General features: G+C 44.9%; 1 protein-coding gene across 1 annotated transcript in view; it reads right to left on the bottom strand.

Moving 5' to 3' along the window:
- LOC120998282 (membrane-spanning 4-domains subfamily A member 4A-like) overlaps positions 1 to 12,399 on the bottom strand; it is a 32,683-nt gene extending 20,284 nt beyond the window's left edge. The window contains exons 1-3 of the mRNA XM_040428911.1: positions 12,278 to 12,399; positions 1,239 to 1,404; positions 27 to 158 (exon numbers count right to left, since the gene is read on the bottom strand). Coding sequence (XP_040284845.1) covers positions 27 to 158; positions 1,239 to 1,400 — 294 coding nt within the window. The 5' untranslated portion in view covers positions 1,401 to 1,404; positions 12,278 to 12,399. The remainder of the gene's footprint in view (positions 1 to 26; positions 159 to 1,238; positions 1,405 to 12,277) is intronic.
- Between the last annotated feature and the right edge of the window lie 3,176 nt (positions 12,400 to 15,575).

The following is a 15,575-nucleotide window of genomic DNA, read 5'->3' as shown; positions in this document are numbered from 1 at the left end:
AGCTTATAGTACTCGTGTGTTCTTACCGCAACTCCAGACCAAAAACAGACACCAGTGATAACCGCAGCGCTTATGTAATAGCTTGGTTTCTCGTGATACATCAAGGTTAAGATGATGCCAAAGAAAATGGAATTTATTCCTGTAAACAACTGGGTCACCTGGAAAAAAAGAGAACAATGTTTAGTCATTTCCTCCACCCTCCTACAAAAAAATAAAAAATTGCCACTACTGTATTTTCTATTTCTTGTAGGATGAACACAAATAACCTATTCGATCTTATTTATGATATGCAGTACAACAATGAAAGCAACAAAAATGATGCTGTATGTGCCATTTTTGCAAAACTATCAACAGTAAATGGAACCATATTGGTTGTCAACTTGGAATTAGACACTCAGAAAGTGACAATATTACCATCATTTCCTGAGAGGCTAATTGATAATGTATGATATTTACAAAACAGCTTATCTCCAGAGAACAAAAGGATCGGTCATGTTAAAATCAAGCAACCTACTCCTTATCTCTCCCAATGGAGGCCCCCATGGACATTAGTTGGCATATTCTGCTGATACACAATATATCTAATGTCTATGACCAGCTTAAGGCCGGGTTCACATCACTGTTTTTTGTTTTTCATTCTTCTGTCAGAAGAACAAAAAAAACAACGGATCCTTTATTTTGAGTATCCATTGTGCTCATTTTGCATCCGTTATTGTCAGTTTTGTTAGAGATCTGCTAATCTGGAAATAACAGATCACTGACTAAACTGACAAAAGTGGATGCAAACGGATGCTAAATGTGCACAATGGATGCAAAAAAATAAATAAAAAAAAAGGATCAGTTTTTGTGTTTTTTTTATTTTTCTGTTCTTCTGATAGATTAGAGTCGACGAATGGAAAGCAAAACAGTGATGCGAACCTGGCCTAACTTAGAAAAATTCTATAGATGAGTCCCTCCTCCATGAGGAGACGTGAAGTCATGTGGCTGCGTTTAGGACTGGCAAGTTTTACCACCTAGTCAGGAAAAGTCAGAACATTGGCCATTGGGAAGGAGGATCTTTGAAAATGGCGACACCCCTTCCTCAAGAGCAGAGTTTCTCAATGTTTCTATCCCAATTACCCCCACCCCCCATATTGGCTGTTTAACACAGGTGCAATACACCAGTCTGAATGAGGCCTTAGTGTTAAATTAAGATCCCCCCAATGTCAGTGAATAACAAGTAAAAAAAAGCCACTTACCCCAAGAACCTCAGGTTCTCCTTTGAAAAATTTTACGAGGGGTTTGGGCATATCAGCTGGCACATAGTTTCTTCGTTCTTCTTGAGGTTCCATTGACTGAACATTTTGTGGACCAGCATGTTGCAGAATGATTATACTTTGCATATTTGCATTGGTGGTCATGATTCTGCCAGGAAAAAGCACACACTAGTAGTATACATGCGCTGCAGAGCTGTCCTTCATATTACTGGAAGCAGGAAGTGGCAACAATACTCAGATGTTTTAACCCTGTGCATAAGCATCCTACTAACTGACAATACAAGCTTCTTATTTCAATGATGAGTATAGCCAGGGAAACAAGAGCCTGGACTGTGCAACTAAATTACTGGGCTCCATGTTTTTCATTTTTGGAAGGGTGACATAGTGAAGAGCAGCTACAAAGAACTTCTCTCACTCTAGAGGACCCTGCATGCATGTCCATGCCTTACTCATACAGCCCAAACTCCATTTCTCCTGGAGTGGCACCGCACAAGAACTTGGTACTCTCTGCTGGATTCCCCCAATCATCTGGGGGTCCTAGCAGCAAGGTACTTTGTGAATACCTTGTAGTCGAGGGCCCCTTCTTACAAAAATAGGTTGGCCAAAGTGGATAGAGTTGAAAAAAGCCTCTTAGAATGTGTATTTTTTGCCACAATTAATTCTAAAAAAGTAAAGTATATACAGAAATGCAGAAAATACTTCATCAAACCTCAATAACATGCCTAAATTCCTTACAATATGTTACATGACTATAGGGGGGAAGTCACATTTGGTTCTTGGAGATTGGATGGTCCAAAAACAGTGGTGTATTGGGACTTAGTAGCATCAGTTTACACACCACTTGGAACCGAACCCGAGTTCAGGAAATGTTTTTTTACAGTATAAATCAATTTCTGAAGTTATTAGGCGAAGTCTCACGAGACTGAGCGAAGTAATAACTTCGGCTCATCGGAGCCAATACATTCTAATACTATAGGGAACGCTCGCTCCGTACATAATTGTGCATAATTGTTGCTATGCATATTACCCATGTGGCTGTTACGGGTGCCATATGGATATTATGTTACACCCTGATTTGTATCCAAGTGTACATGAGATTTGTCTAATTGAATACACTTTGCTGGTACTGTATTACACTGCTGTTTTTCCGCATGTAAAACTGCGTGTAATCCGCAATGTGTGTAGGTACCCTAAGGCTAATTTCACACTAGTGAGTTTGTGAATAGACAGAATCAGGACTTATGGAGTCATTTATTAAGACTGGCGAATTATACACCGGTCTCAATACCCCAGCGCTGGCGGTGGATGCGCCTAAGTTATGTAGAGGTGCAGGCCACTACATTATTTAGGCCTCATGCACACGGCCGTTGTTCTGGTCCGCAACCGAGCCGCAGTTTTTGCGGCTCGGGTGCGGACCCATTCACTTCACTGGGGCCACAAAAGATGCGGACAGCACTCCGTGTGCTGTCCGCATCCGTTGCTCCGTTACGTAGCGCCGCAAAAAAAATATAACATGTCCTAGGCATTTCTACAATGGGCAGTCTGTTCCGTTCCGAAATTGCAGAAGGCACACGGGCGGTTTCCGCGTTTTGCGGACCGCAAAAAACTGAACGGTCGTGTGCATGAGGCCTTAGACACATGTTCCGGTGACGTACAACAAACTTAACCCTATGCCAGCTCCCATGCTGGCGTAGATTTAAGCCATTTTCTAGGCCAAAAACTGCTGTAGAAAATTATAAATGAGATGGGACTCCCGGCTTGTCCTTTTACTCGGCCACGCCACCTTTTACACGGCCACGTCATGCTGCCTTTTCTCGTCATTGGCGTGAGTGGCGTCAAAGGGAGAAAAGTTGCCGATTTCGTCGCAGAACACCTTCGCTACCAATTCTTTGCTTAATATACACCAAAAAGTGGCATATATTGGTTGATAAATGACCCCCTATATCCTGACTCATTCATTTCAATGGGAGTATGCACACAAGCGTTTTTCACTGATGATCTTTGCATTCAGATGCTAGATGTTGATAGTTATCCTTTGGTTTTGTACACATGCAATCCTGACAGAAAAAGCAAAAACACTGAATGCAGATATGCTGTTACAAAAAAGTGCATTTTTTTATATGCATTTTTGTTGCATCTGTAAAGGTGCATTTACACCAACAGATTATCTGTCCAATATCTGTCCAATCAGACCCATAGACAATGATTGGTCAGAAAATGTGTCCGATAATCTGTTGGTGTAAATGTACCTTAACCCCTTCCCAACTACCCACTGGATAGCATGTATATAAACGTTCAGGCAGCGCTTTAATCCCAGCGCTGATCAGCTGGGGGTCTCGGGCAGGAGCAGAGTTGCAGGGTCTAAGAAAAACCCTGATCAGCCCTGCCTGTGTGTAATGCCCCCACAGGGGTCTGTTTTCCCCTATAAAGCCTCATTCACACGTCAGTGTTTCACGGATGTGTGCTGTACGTGTTCTCTGCAGACTGCACACGTCCCCATTCATTTTAATGTGTGTTTTCAGCACGGATGCATGCTCTATTTTGTCCGTGTTCACGGATCCATCACGTCCATTATAGTCTATGGGTCCATGAAAACCACAGATGCAACACGGATGCCATCCGTGTTTCACGGATGATTAAGAAGAGATGCTTTGAAAATTATTTTTCAGCTGTTCAGTGTCAGTAAAACACGGATGCAACACGATAGCAAAAAACGGACACACAGACCCAACGCGGATCCTTCACGGACAGATTCATGGATGCATTACTGACCACCTGCTTACAGATTTGAGCACGGACACGGACGTGTGAATGAGGCTTAACTGGGGCTCCTGTGGATGCCCCAGTTACAGTGGAAACACTGAAGAAAAACATAAAGTCAGTGTCCTCCGGAGGTCTTTTAATAAATTAAATAAAGTATAGGTAGAAAAAAAATATAAAAAAATACAAATAAACAATGTAAATTTTTTTTTAACCCCTTAAGGACGCAGGGCGTATCGGTACGCCCTATTTCCCGAGTCCTTAAGGACACAGGGCGTACCAGTACGTCCTAACTTGAAATCGGCATTCCGGCGCCCCAGGGGTTAATCATAAACGGGATTTCGGCTGAAATCATTCAGCCGGCATCCCGTAACAATGCAGGGGGGGGTCATTTGACCCCCCCGCATCGACGATCGCAGAAAACCGCAGGTCAATTCAGACCTGCGGTTTTCTGCGTTTCCGGTCCATTCGGGTGTCCTGTGACCCGATGAACCGGAAAAAGACTGCGATCGGTGGCGTAATTTTACACCACCTATCGCAGTCCGAGGATTTGGAGAGGCGGTGCTGGCCCTGGTGCTGAACGCCGCTGTCCTGGGTGCTGATTGGAGCAGGGGAGAGAGGCGCGAGATTCAAACTTCCTGCGCTCCTCTCTCCCCTCCTCTTCCTGTCCAGCACCCTGACCGTTCAGCACCGTCCAGAACGAGCTCCTGTGTCCCCACAATCGGCATCCATCACCCTCCTGCACCCATCGCCACCCAGGTAGGTTAGGGTCAGTGAGGGAGAGGCACCGTTAGGCAGGGAAAGAAGGGAAAAGTTAGTTAGAAAAAAAAAAAAAACTTTTATTTCCAAACTTTCTTTGATCCATCCATCAGACCCCAGATCCCCCCCTGCCACTTGCCCCCCCCCCCACCAGACCCCCCCACCACCAGCCCCCCCCCCCACCCCCCTCCCCCACCACCAGCCCCCCACCACCAGCCCCCCCCCCCCTCCCCTGACCACCAGCCCCCTTACCACCACTTTTTTTTTCTGCGTGCGCTGACTGGCCGGCACTTTTTAGCGTCCGTCCAGTGTTAGCGCATCGCCCGCCCCACCACCCCACCGACCGCTGATCAGCGTTGTACCGCTGATCAGCAAGTTTGAACTTTTTTTTTCCTAACACTTTCCCTTTCTTTTTTTGCCTTTTTTAGTACGCGAACACCCGTTGCCCCCACACACACGCACATATAATAAAGGTTTCCACACACGCACACATACACGCACACACACCCATGGCCCGCCGGATGTTCTCGGCCGAGGAGGCATACGCCCAGATTGCCTCCGACTCTGAGAGCCCCAGTGAGGATGAGGATGACCCCACGTTCCTTTTATCATCCGCATCCTCCTCATCATCATCTGATGACGATGAGCCACCAAGGCGGCGGAGACGCCGCCAGGCGGAGCCAGGGGCCCCACATGCTAGGGATCCTGTGGCCCACCCTAGTACGAGCCGCCCTGGTGTTCGTACTGGTTTCCCGGCCCACCAAATAAGTCCACCGGAGCCCCCTGCCGATGAACTTAGCTGGTGTCCCCCAGTGGACTTTGAGCCTGAGATTCCGGATTTTGCTGGCAATCCTGGAATCCAGATTCCCACAGTGGGGTTTACTGAAATAGACTATTTTAGTTTTTTTTTCAGTAACCCACTGGTGAATCTGATGGTGGAGCAGACGAATCTGTACGCCCAACAGTTCGTCGCTCAAAACCCAGGCTCATTTTTGGCTAGACCCGGTGGCTGGACGCCGGTCAGTGCAGCCGAGATGAGGACATTTTGGGGCCTCGTGCTGCATATGGGTCTAGTCCAAAAACCCAGTGTCAGGCAATACTGGAGTGGGGACGTCCTATACCAGACCCCACTGTACAGTATGGTCATGACACGTCCCCGGTTTGAGGCCATCCGGAAATGTCTGCATTATTCCGATAATGCAGCATGTCCCCCCCCGAAGTGATCCTGCCTATGACCGGCTGTACAAGATACGGCCGGTCATCGATCACTTTGGGGCCACATTTCAGCAGGCCTACGTACCTGGAAGGGAGGTCGCGGTTGATGAGTCTCTCGTTGCGTTCAAGGGGAGACTCAGTTTCCGCCAATATATTCCCACAAAGCGGGCGAGGTATGGCGTGAAGCTATACAAAATTTGTGAGAGTACCTCAGGGTACACTTACAAATTTCGTGTGTACGAGGGGCGAGATTCCCGGATTCAACCCCCAGAATGTCCCCCCACTCTGGGTGTTACCGGGAAACTCGTGTGGGACCTTATGTACCCACTGCTGGATAAGGGTTACCACTTGTACGTGGACAACTTTTATACCAGCATTCCCTTGTTCAGGTCCCTTGCCGCCAGATCCACGTTCGCTTGTGGGACCGTGCGGAAAAATCAACGCGGCCTCCCTGCCTACCCCCTCCAGGTACCTATCCCCAGGGGTGAGACCCGTGCACTTACCAGTGGAAACCTGTTGCTGGTCAGGTATAAGGACAAGAGGGATGTCCTTATGCTGTCCACAATCCACGGTAACGGCATCACCCCAGTCCCTGTGCGAGGTACCGCGGCAACGGTCCTCAAGCCCGATTGTATCGTCGCCTACAATCGGTATATGGGAGGAGTTGATCTCTCGGATCAAGTCCTCAAGCCATATAACGCCATGCGCAAAACCCGGGCATGGTACAAAAAAGTTGCGGTCTACTTGGTGCAGGTTGCCATGTACAACTCTTTTGTACTATCCTGAAGCGCTGGCAGCACAGGGACATTCCTCCAATTCTATGAGGCAGTCCTCAAGGACCTGATCTTTTCAGACCGGGAAAGAGCAGGCCGGAGTACCTCGGGAATTGGAGGCGCCCGGATCGTCCCTGGCCAACACTTTCCAGGTGTGGTCCCCCATACTGGAAAGAAGGGACGAACCCAAAAAAAGTGCAGAGTGTGTCGCAGGAGGGGGATACGGAAGGACACCACCACTCAGTGCGACACTTGCCCCGATCATCCGGGCCTCTGCGTTATCGATTGCTTCAGGGAGTATCACACTTCCATGGAGTACTAAATTTTTATAATCCCCAACAGTCCACTAGAGAACATAAAAAACTATGGCTCTCAGACTTTGGAGACACGGAAACATTTTTTTTTTCCCAAAAAAATATTAGTTTTAGTGCAGGCATCCTCAAACTGCGGCCCTCCAGATGTTGTAAAACTATAACTCCCAGCATGCCCAGACAACCTACAGCCATCAGCAGGGCATGGTGGGAATTGTAGTTTTACAACATCTGGAGGGCCGCAGTTTTTAGGATGCCTGCTTAGTGTCTCCAAAGTCTGAGAACCATACATATTGGGCATCGTCGCGTGCGTAAAAGTCGTCGCTATAAAAATAACTTTTGCCCAAACGCCTCGGATGAACGGTGTTAAAAATATAAAATAAAAACGGTGCCAAAACACTCATTTTTGGGCAAAATTTCCATTTGAATCCTTTTTGCCGGTAATAAAGCAAGGGTTAACCGCCAAACAAAACTCAATATTTATGGCCCTGATTCTGTAGTTTGCAGAAACACCCCATATGTGGTCGTAAATGGCTATATAGCCGCACGGCAGGGCATAGAACGAAGGGAACTCCATATGGTTTCTAGAAGGCAGATTTTGATGGACAGTTTTTTTTTTGACACCATGTCCCATTAGAAGCCCCCCCTGATGTAGCCTAGACTAGAAACTCCAAAAAAGTGACCCCATCTAAGAAACTACACCCCTCAAGGTATTCAAAAGTTACTTTACAAACTATGTTAACCCTTTAGGTGTTCCACAAAACTAAATAGCGAATGTAGAAACAATTTTAGAATTTTTTTTTGTTACATTGCCTCAAAAAAGAGTAATATAGAGCAACCAAAAATCATATTTACCCCTAAAATAGTCCCAAAACAACAACCACCTTATCCCGTAGTTTCCTAGATGGGGTCACTTTTGTGGAGTTTCTACTCTAGGGGTGCATCAGGGGGCTTGAAAGGGTACATGGTGTAAATAAACCAGTCCAGCAAAATCTGCCTTCCAAAAACCATATGACGTTCCCCTTCTTCTATGTCCTGCCGTTTAGCCAAATAGTTTACGACCACATATGGGGTGTTTCTGCAAACTACAGAATCGGGGCAACCCATTTTGAGTTTTGTTTGGCAGTTAACCCTTGTTTTACTCCTGGAAAAAATTGATTATTTTGGAAAATTTTCCAAAAAATAGAAATTTCTAAATTGTTTCTCCATCTGCCATCAACTCTTGTGGAACACCTAAAGGGTTAACAAAGTTTGTAAACCCAGTTTTGAATACCTTGAGGGGTGTACTTTCTTAGATGGAGTCACTTTTTTGAAATTTCTATTCTAGGGGTGCAACAGGGGGCTTCAAATGGGACATGGTATAAACAAAACCAGTCCTGCAAAATCTGCCTTCCAAAACCCATATGGTGTTCCCCTCCTTCTATGTGCTCCCGTTCGGCCAAACAGTAGTTTACGACCACATATGGGGTGTTTCTGCAAACTACAGAATCGGGGCAACCCATTTTGAGTTTTGTTTGGCAGTTAACCCTTGTTTTACTCCTGGAAAAAATTGATTATATTGGAAAATTTTCCAAAAAATAGAAATTTCAAAATTGTTTCTCCATCTGCCATCAACTCTTGTGGAACACCTAAAGGGTTAACAAAGTTTGTAAACCCAGTTTTGAATACCTTGAGGGGTGTACTTTCTTAGATGGAGTCACTTTTTTGAAATTTCTATTCTAGGGGTGCAACAGGGGGCTTCAAATGGGACATGGTATAAACAAAACCAGTCCTGCAAAATCTGCCTTCCAAAACCCATATGGTGTTCCCCTCCTTCTATGTGCTCCCGTTCGGCCAAACAGTAGTTTACGACCACATATGGGGTGTTTCTGCAAACTACAGAATCGGGGCAACCCATTTTGAGTTTTGGTTGGCAGTTAACCCTTGTTTTACTCCTGGAAAAAATTGATTATATTGGAAAATTTTCCAAAAAATAGAAATTTCTAAATTGTTTCTCCATCTGCCATCAACTCTTGTGGAACACCTAAAGGGTTAACAAAGTTTGTAAACCCAGTTTTGAATACCTTGAGGGGTGTACTTTCTTAGATGGAGTCACTTTTTTGAAATTTCTATTCTAGGGGTGCAACAGGGGGCTTCAAATGGGACATGGTATAAACAAAACCAGTCCTGCAAAATCTGCCTTCCAAAACCCATATGGTGTTCCCCTCCTTCTATGTGCTCCCGTTCGGCCAAACAGTAGTTTACGACCACATATGGGGTGTTTCTGCAAACTACAGAATCAGGGCAACCCATTTTGAGTTTTGTTTGGCAGTTAACCCTTGTTTTACTCCTGGAAAAAATTGATTATATTGGAAAATTTTCCAAAAAATAGAAATTTCAAAATTGTTTCTCCATCTGCCATCAACTCTTGTGGAACACCTAAAGGGTTAACAAAGTTTGTAAACCCAGTTTTGAATACCTTGAGGGGTGTACTTTCTTAGATGGAGTCCCTTTTTTGAAATTTCTATTCTAGGGGTGCAACAGGGGGCTTCAAATGGGACATGGTATAAACAAAACCAGTCCTGCAAAATCTGCCTTCCAAAACCCATATGGTGTTCCCCTCCTTCTATGTGCTCCCGTTCGGCCAAACAGTAGTTTACGACCACATATGGGGTGTTTCTGCAAACTACAGAATCGGGGCAACCCATTTTGAGTTTTGTTAGGCAGTTAACCCTTGTTTTACTACTGGAAAAAATTGATTATATTGGAAAATTTTCCAAAAAATATAAATTTCAAAAATGTTTCTCCATCTGCCATTAACTCTTGTGGAAGACCTAAAGGGTTAATAAAGTTTGAAAAAACAGTTTTGAATACCTTGAGGGGTGTAGTTTCTAGAATGGGGTCATTTTTGGGAGGTTTCTATTATCTAAGCCTCACAATATGACTTCAAACCTGAACTGGTCCATAAAAAGTGGGATTTTGAAGATTTCAGAAAATTTCAAAATTTGCTTCTAAACTTCTAAGCCTTGTAACATCCCCAAAAAATAAAATATCATTCCCAAAATGCTACAAACATGAAGTAGACATATGGGGAATGTAAAATCATCACAATTTTTGGGGGTATTACTATGTATTACAGAAGTAGAGAAACTGAAAGTTTGAAATTTGCTAATTTTTCAAAATTTTTGATAAAAATTGTATTTTTTTATGCAAAAAAATTAACTTTTTTGACCCAATTTTAGCAGTGTCATGAAGTACAATATGTGACGAAAAAACAATCTCAGAACGGCCTGGGTAAGTCAAAGCGTTTTAAAGTTATCAGCACTTAAAGTGACAGTGGTCAGATTTGCAAAAAATGGCCAAGTCCTTAAGGTGAAATAGGGCCGAGTCCTTAAGGGGTTAAATGCAGTCGCTAACAGAAACCGCCACCATAGTTGCCCCGTTCACTCAAACCTATACATGTTATATATCAAAACGATCATCACAAAATAGGGAACCCATTGCAATAATTAATTCTGTGTCAGTTTTAATATTTAAGAAATAAAAAGCTATCATTTAAAAAAATTACATCCCCGGAAGAAGCCAGGTGTTACTGGCGAAACGACGTCGGGAGGAGGCGGCTGAGGGTTCCACACGCATTCTTGGGTAGTTATTTGCTTATCCTTTCCACACATAGGTCTGTTTATGCCTTACTTAGGATTTTTATGTCTGATGGCTTCTATTGTCTTACTGGCCTGCTTGTGTGTGGCTTCTCTCTGCAATCTATATACCCTTGTGTGTGGCTTCTCTCTGCAATCTATATACCCTTGTGTGTGGCTTCTCTCTGCAATCTATATACCCTTGTGTGTGGCTTCTCTCTGCAATCTATATACCCTTGTGTGTGGCTTCTCTCTGCAATCTATATACCCTTGTGTGTGGCTTCTCTCTGCAATCTATATACCCTTGTGTGTGGCTTCTCTCTGCAATCTATATACCCTTGTGTGTTGACCCCTCAGCCTCCTCTAGGGTTGTTTTTTCCTCACTGAAGGTCCCTTGCTGCTGTTTTTACAAAGTATATTTTTATACATGTTAAATTAATGTAAGTTAAATAAAGACTCTTTCATGTTTATATATACATGTGTTTGGTGCTAATTTTTGGTGTGTTTAGTACATTGAATTGTTTGGGCTGCTCTCAGCACTATATATTCATTATAACCCGGTGATTAAGGCCTCATGCACACGGCCTTGTTCCGCGGCCGAGAGCGGTCTGTGGTAACACGGCCTGGATTCCTGTTGAGAGCAGGAGCGCACGGCGTCATTGGTTGCTATGACGCCGTGCGCTTTATGCCGCCGTTGCACACTCGTATAGTGTAATACTGTAGTGCAGAGGCGGCATGAAGCTCCTGCTCTCAACAGGAATCCAGGCCGTGTAAAATCTAGTAAGAATTTGAGGTTTTCCTCCAAATTAAACCTAAAAAAAGGAAAAAAGGAGTGTCAAGTAAAAAAATATAAAATGCAAAAATTATTTTGCCAGTTAAAGAAATAAAAAAGTTTGTATCACTTAACCACCACGTGCACAAAATCACAAAACGTTGCCTGGACATTCGGGCCTTTTTTAGGTCATGAAAGGGTTAAGGCAGCACCACCATGATGTGTAGCAGCTCCCACCTCCTCTGATGAGCAGGCAGTTATTGGGAACAAATGCTGTGTTAGCCACTGTAAAGGAACCTTAAAGGGATATTCCTGTGGATAGGGGATAACTTTCCCTAACTAGAATATCCCTTTATGCTTTGGTGCAATTCCTTTAGGGTACTTCCACACAGTCAAGTTTCCTGATGCAGTTTTGGAAGGCAAAATCAGGAGAGCATCATAAAAAGAGAGAACGTATAAAGGACAGAGAAGACTTCTCCTTTTTTTAAATTCATTCCTGCTTTTGGCTTCTAAAGCCACTTTCACACTCGCATTTGGTGCGGATCCGTCATGCGTCTGCACAGACGGATCCGTTCAGATAATACAACCGCCTGTATCCGGTCAGAACGCATCCGTTTGTATTATCTTTAACATAGCCAAGACGGATCCGTCTTGAACACCATTGAAAGTCAATGTAGGACGGATCCGTTTTCTATTGTGCCAGAATGTGTCATAGAAAACTGATCCGTCCCTACACGAAAAGCTTCTAATACAGTGATAGCATTTTTTCCTCTGCTGTGAACAGCGGCAGCGTAAAGATCTGTGTACACTGTACCTGGTCTTGTGATTCCTGCTGGCTTTTGAAGAGCGCAGATCCACTATGATATTCCTTCCGTCTGACTGTGATCATATGACCGTTTACTCAGAAAGGAATTCATGATGCTTCTCTGAGGGGGCGAGGCGTAGATGTTTTTCAATCTGCCCTATCTGTTTCCATGTTCAGTGAATGTTCATTTCCAAGAGGAAACGTCCAGATGCTGATCCAGCAGCTGTTGTGTTCAAAAGAGCAAAAAATGAGGAAACATTGGTAACAATAAAACATTTCTATTCTATCCTTTAAGGGAACTTGTCAGAACTAGCTTCATGCAGCCTGAACCATGTGTAGTATGAAAGTGCTCTGCTGCTTCAGAGAAAATATTGTTTACAAATGAGCCGTGAATGGTGAGAAGAGTCATGGGGCGGGGTGGCTTTCACACTATATTTTCTCCACAGCGCTCCAGAGTAAAACATAATTAACTGTAACAGGCTAACTTATATGCACAGAGCCTTGTGAACGTATTCACTCCCTTGGCGTTTTTTCCGGTTTTGATGCATTACAACCTGGAGTTAAGATAGATTTTAATTAAGACTTGATGACAAAACAGTACAAACTGTTAAAGTGGAATGAAAAATATACTAAATAAATAAAAAACTGTTGCAAATGCAGAAGTAAAGGGGGCAATACAACACAAAAGAAAGCATTTAAATTACTAAAACAGGAAGGTAGAGAAGATGCACTAAAAAACTTCAAGAAAAAACCCCCCAGAATATATAGTTCTTCAAGTTACAATATTAATTGGTTCCAGGACGACCATTGTATGTTGAAACTATTGTAACTTTAGTAATTGGTTCCAAAGCCCCAAAATGTCATCCACAATAAGAGAAAATGAAAATTTAGGAAAAATAAGGCTACTTTCACACTAGCGGCATGGACCTCCGGCAGGCTGGTCCCGGACTGCCGCTCTGTCCCCATTGACTATAATGGGGGAGGGGGCGGAGTTCTGGCGGAGGCACGGCAGCGCACGGCGAGAGGCTGCTGGAATAAAACTGCGACATGTCCAACATTTATTCCGGCAGCCTCTCGCCGTGCCTACGCCGGAACTCTGCCCCCACCCCCATTATAGTCAATGGGATCAGAGCGGCAGTCCGGGGGCACACGTTCACTAGCGGCAGGACGGATCCGACAGGCTGTTCACCCGACGGAACAGCCTGCCGGAGGTCCGGGCCGCTAGTGTTAAAGTAGCCTAAGGAGATAAAGCCTCATTCACACGTCCGTGTCCGTGCTCAAATCCGTGAGCAAGTGGTCAGTGATGTATCTGTGAAGCTGTACATGAAGGATCCGTGTTGGGTCCATGTGTCCGTTTTTAGTGTCCGTTTTTACTGTCCGTGTTGCATCCATGTTTCACTGACACTAAACAGCAGATTTTTTTTTTTAAAAGCATCTCTTCTTAACCACTTGCCGCAACTGTAACGCCGAAAGGCGTCATCGCGGCGGCTCCCCCAGGCTACGCTAACGCCGATTGGCGTCATCTCGCGTGAGCCGAGATTTCCTGTGAACGCGCGCACACAGGTGCGCGCGCTCACAGGATCGGAAGGTAAGCGAGTGGATCTCCAGCCTGCCAGCGGCGATCGTTCGCTGGCAGGCTGGAGATGTGATTTTTTTAACCCCTAACAGGTATATTAGACTCTGTTTTGATAACAGCGTCTGATATACCTGCTACCTGGTCCTCTGGTGGTCCCCTTTGTTTGGATCGACCACCAGAGGACACAGGTAGCTCAGTAAAGTAGCACCAAACACCACTACACCCCCCCCCCGTCACTTATTAACCCCTTATTAGCCCCTGATCACCCCTGATCACCCCATATAGACTCCCTGATCACCCCCTGTCATTGATTACCCCCCCTGTCATTGATCACCCCCCTGTAAAGCTCCATTCAGATGTCCGCAGGATTTTTACGGATCCACTGATAGATGGATCGGATCCGCAAAACACATACGGACGTCTGAATAGAGCCTTACAGGGGCGTGATCAATGACTGTGGTGATCACCCCATATAGACTCCCTGATCACCCCCTGTCATTGATTACCCCCCTGTCATTGATCACCCCCCTGTAAAGCTCCATTCAGATGTCCGCATGATTTTTACGGATCCACTGATAGATGGATCGGATCCGCAAAACGCATACGGACGTCTGAATGGAGCCTTACAGGGGCGTGATCAATGACTGTGGTGATCACCCCATATAGACTCCCTGATCACCCCCCTGTCATTGATTACCCCCCTGTCATTGATCACCCTCCTGTAAAGCTCCATTCAGACGTCCGCATGATTTTTACGGATCCACTGATAGATGGATCGGATCCGCAAAACGCATACGGACGTCTGAATGGTGCCTTACAGGGGCGTGATCAATGACTGTGGTGATCACCCCATATAGACTCCCTGATCACCCCCCTGTCATTGATTACCCCCTGTCATTGATCACCCCCCTGTAAAGCTCCATTCAGACGTCCGCATGATTTTTACGGATCCACTGATAGATGGATCGGATCCGCAAAACACATACAGGCATCTCCCTGGAGCCTTCCAGGGGGGGTGATCACCCCATATAGACTCCCTGATCACCCCCTGTCATTGATCACCCCCCCTGTCAGGCTGCATTCAGATGTCCGTATGATTTTTACGGATCCACGGATACATGGATCGGATCCGCAAAACACATACGGACATCTGAATGGAGCCTTACAGGGGGGTGATCAATGACAGGGGGGTGATCAATGACAGGGGGGTGATCAATGACAGGGGGGGTGATCACCCCATATAGACTCCCTGATCACCCCCCTGTCATTGATCACCCCCCTGTCATTGATCACCCCTCTGTAAGGCTCCATTCAGACATTTTTTTGGCCCAAGTTAGCGGAATTTTTTTTTTTTTTCTTACAAACTCTCATATTCCACTAACTTGTGTCAAAAAATAAAATCTCACATGAACTCACCATACCCCTCATGGAATCCAAATGCGTAAAATTTTTTAGACATTTATATTCCAGACTTCTTCTCACGCTTTAGGGCCCCTAGAATGCCAGGGCAGTATAAATACCCCACATGTGACCCCATTTCGGAAAGAAGACACCCCCAGGTATTCCATGAGGGGCATATTGAGTCCATGAAAGATTTAAATTTTTGTCCCAAGTTAGCGGAAAGGGAGACTTTGTGAGAAAAAAATAAATAAAATCAATTTCCGCTAACTTGTGCCAAAAAAAAAAAATTCGATGAACTCGCCATGCCCCTCATTGAATACCTTGGGGTGT

The sequence above is a fragment of the Bufo bufo genome, chromosome 1 (genome assembly GCF_905171765.1).
Source record: "Bufo bufo chromosome 1, aBufBuf1.1, whole genome shotgun sequence".
NCBI classification, from domain to species: domain Eukaryota; kingdom Metazoa; phylum Chordata; class Amphibia; order Anura; family Bufonidae; genus Bufo; species Bufo bufo.
The sequence above is the reverse complement of the archived record's forward strand: the minus strand, read 5'-3'. Positions and strand labels throughout refer to the sequence as shown.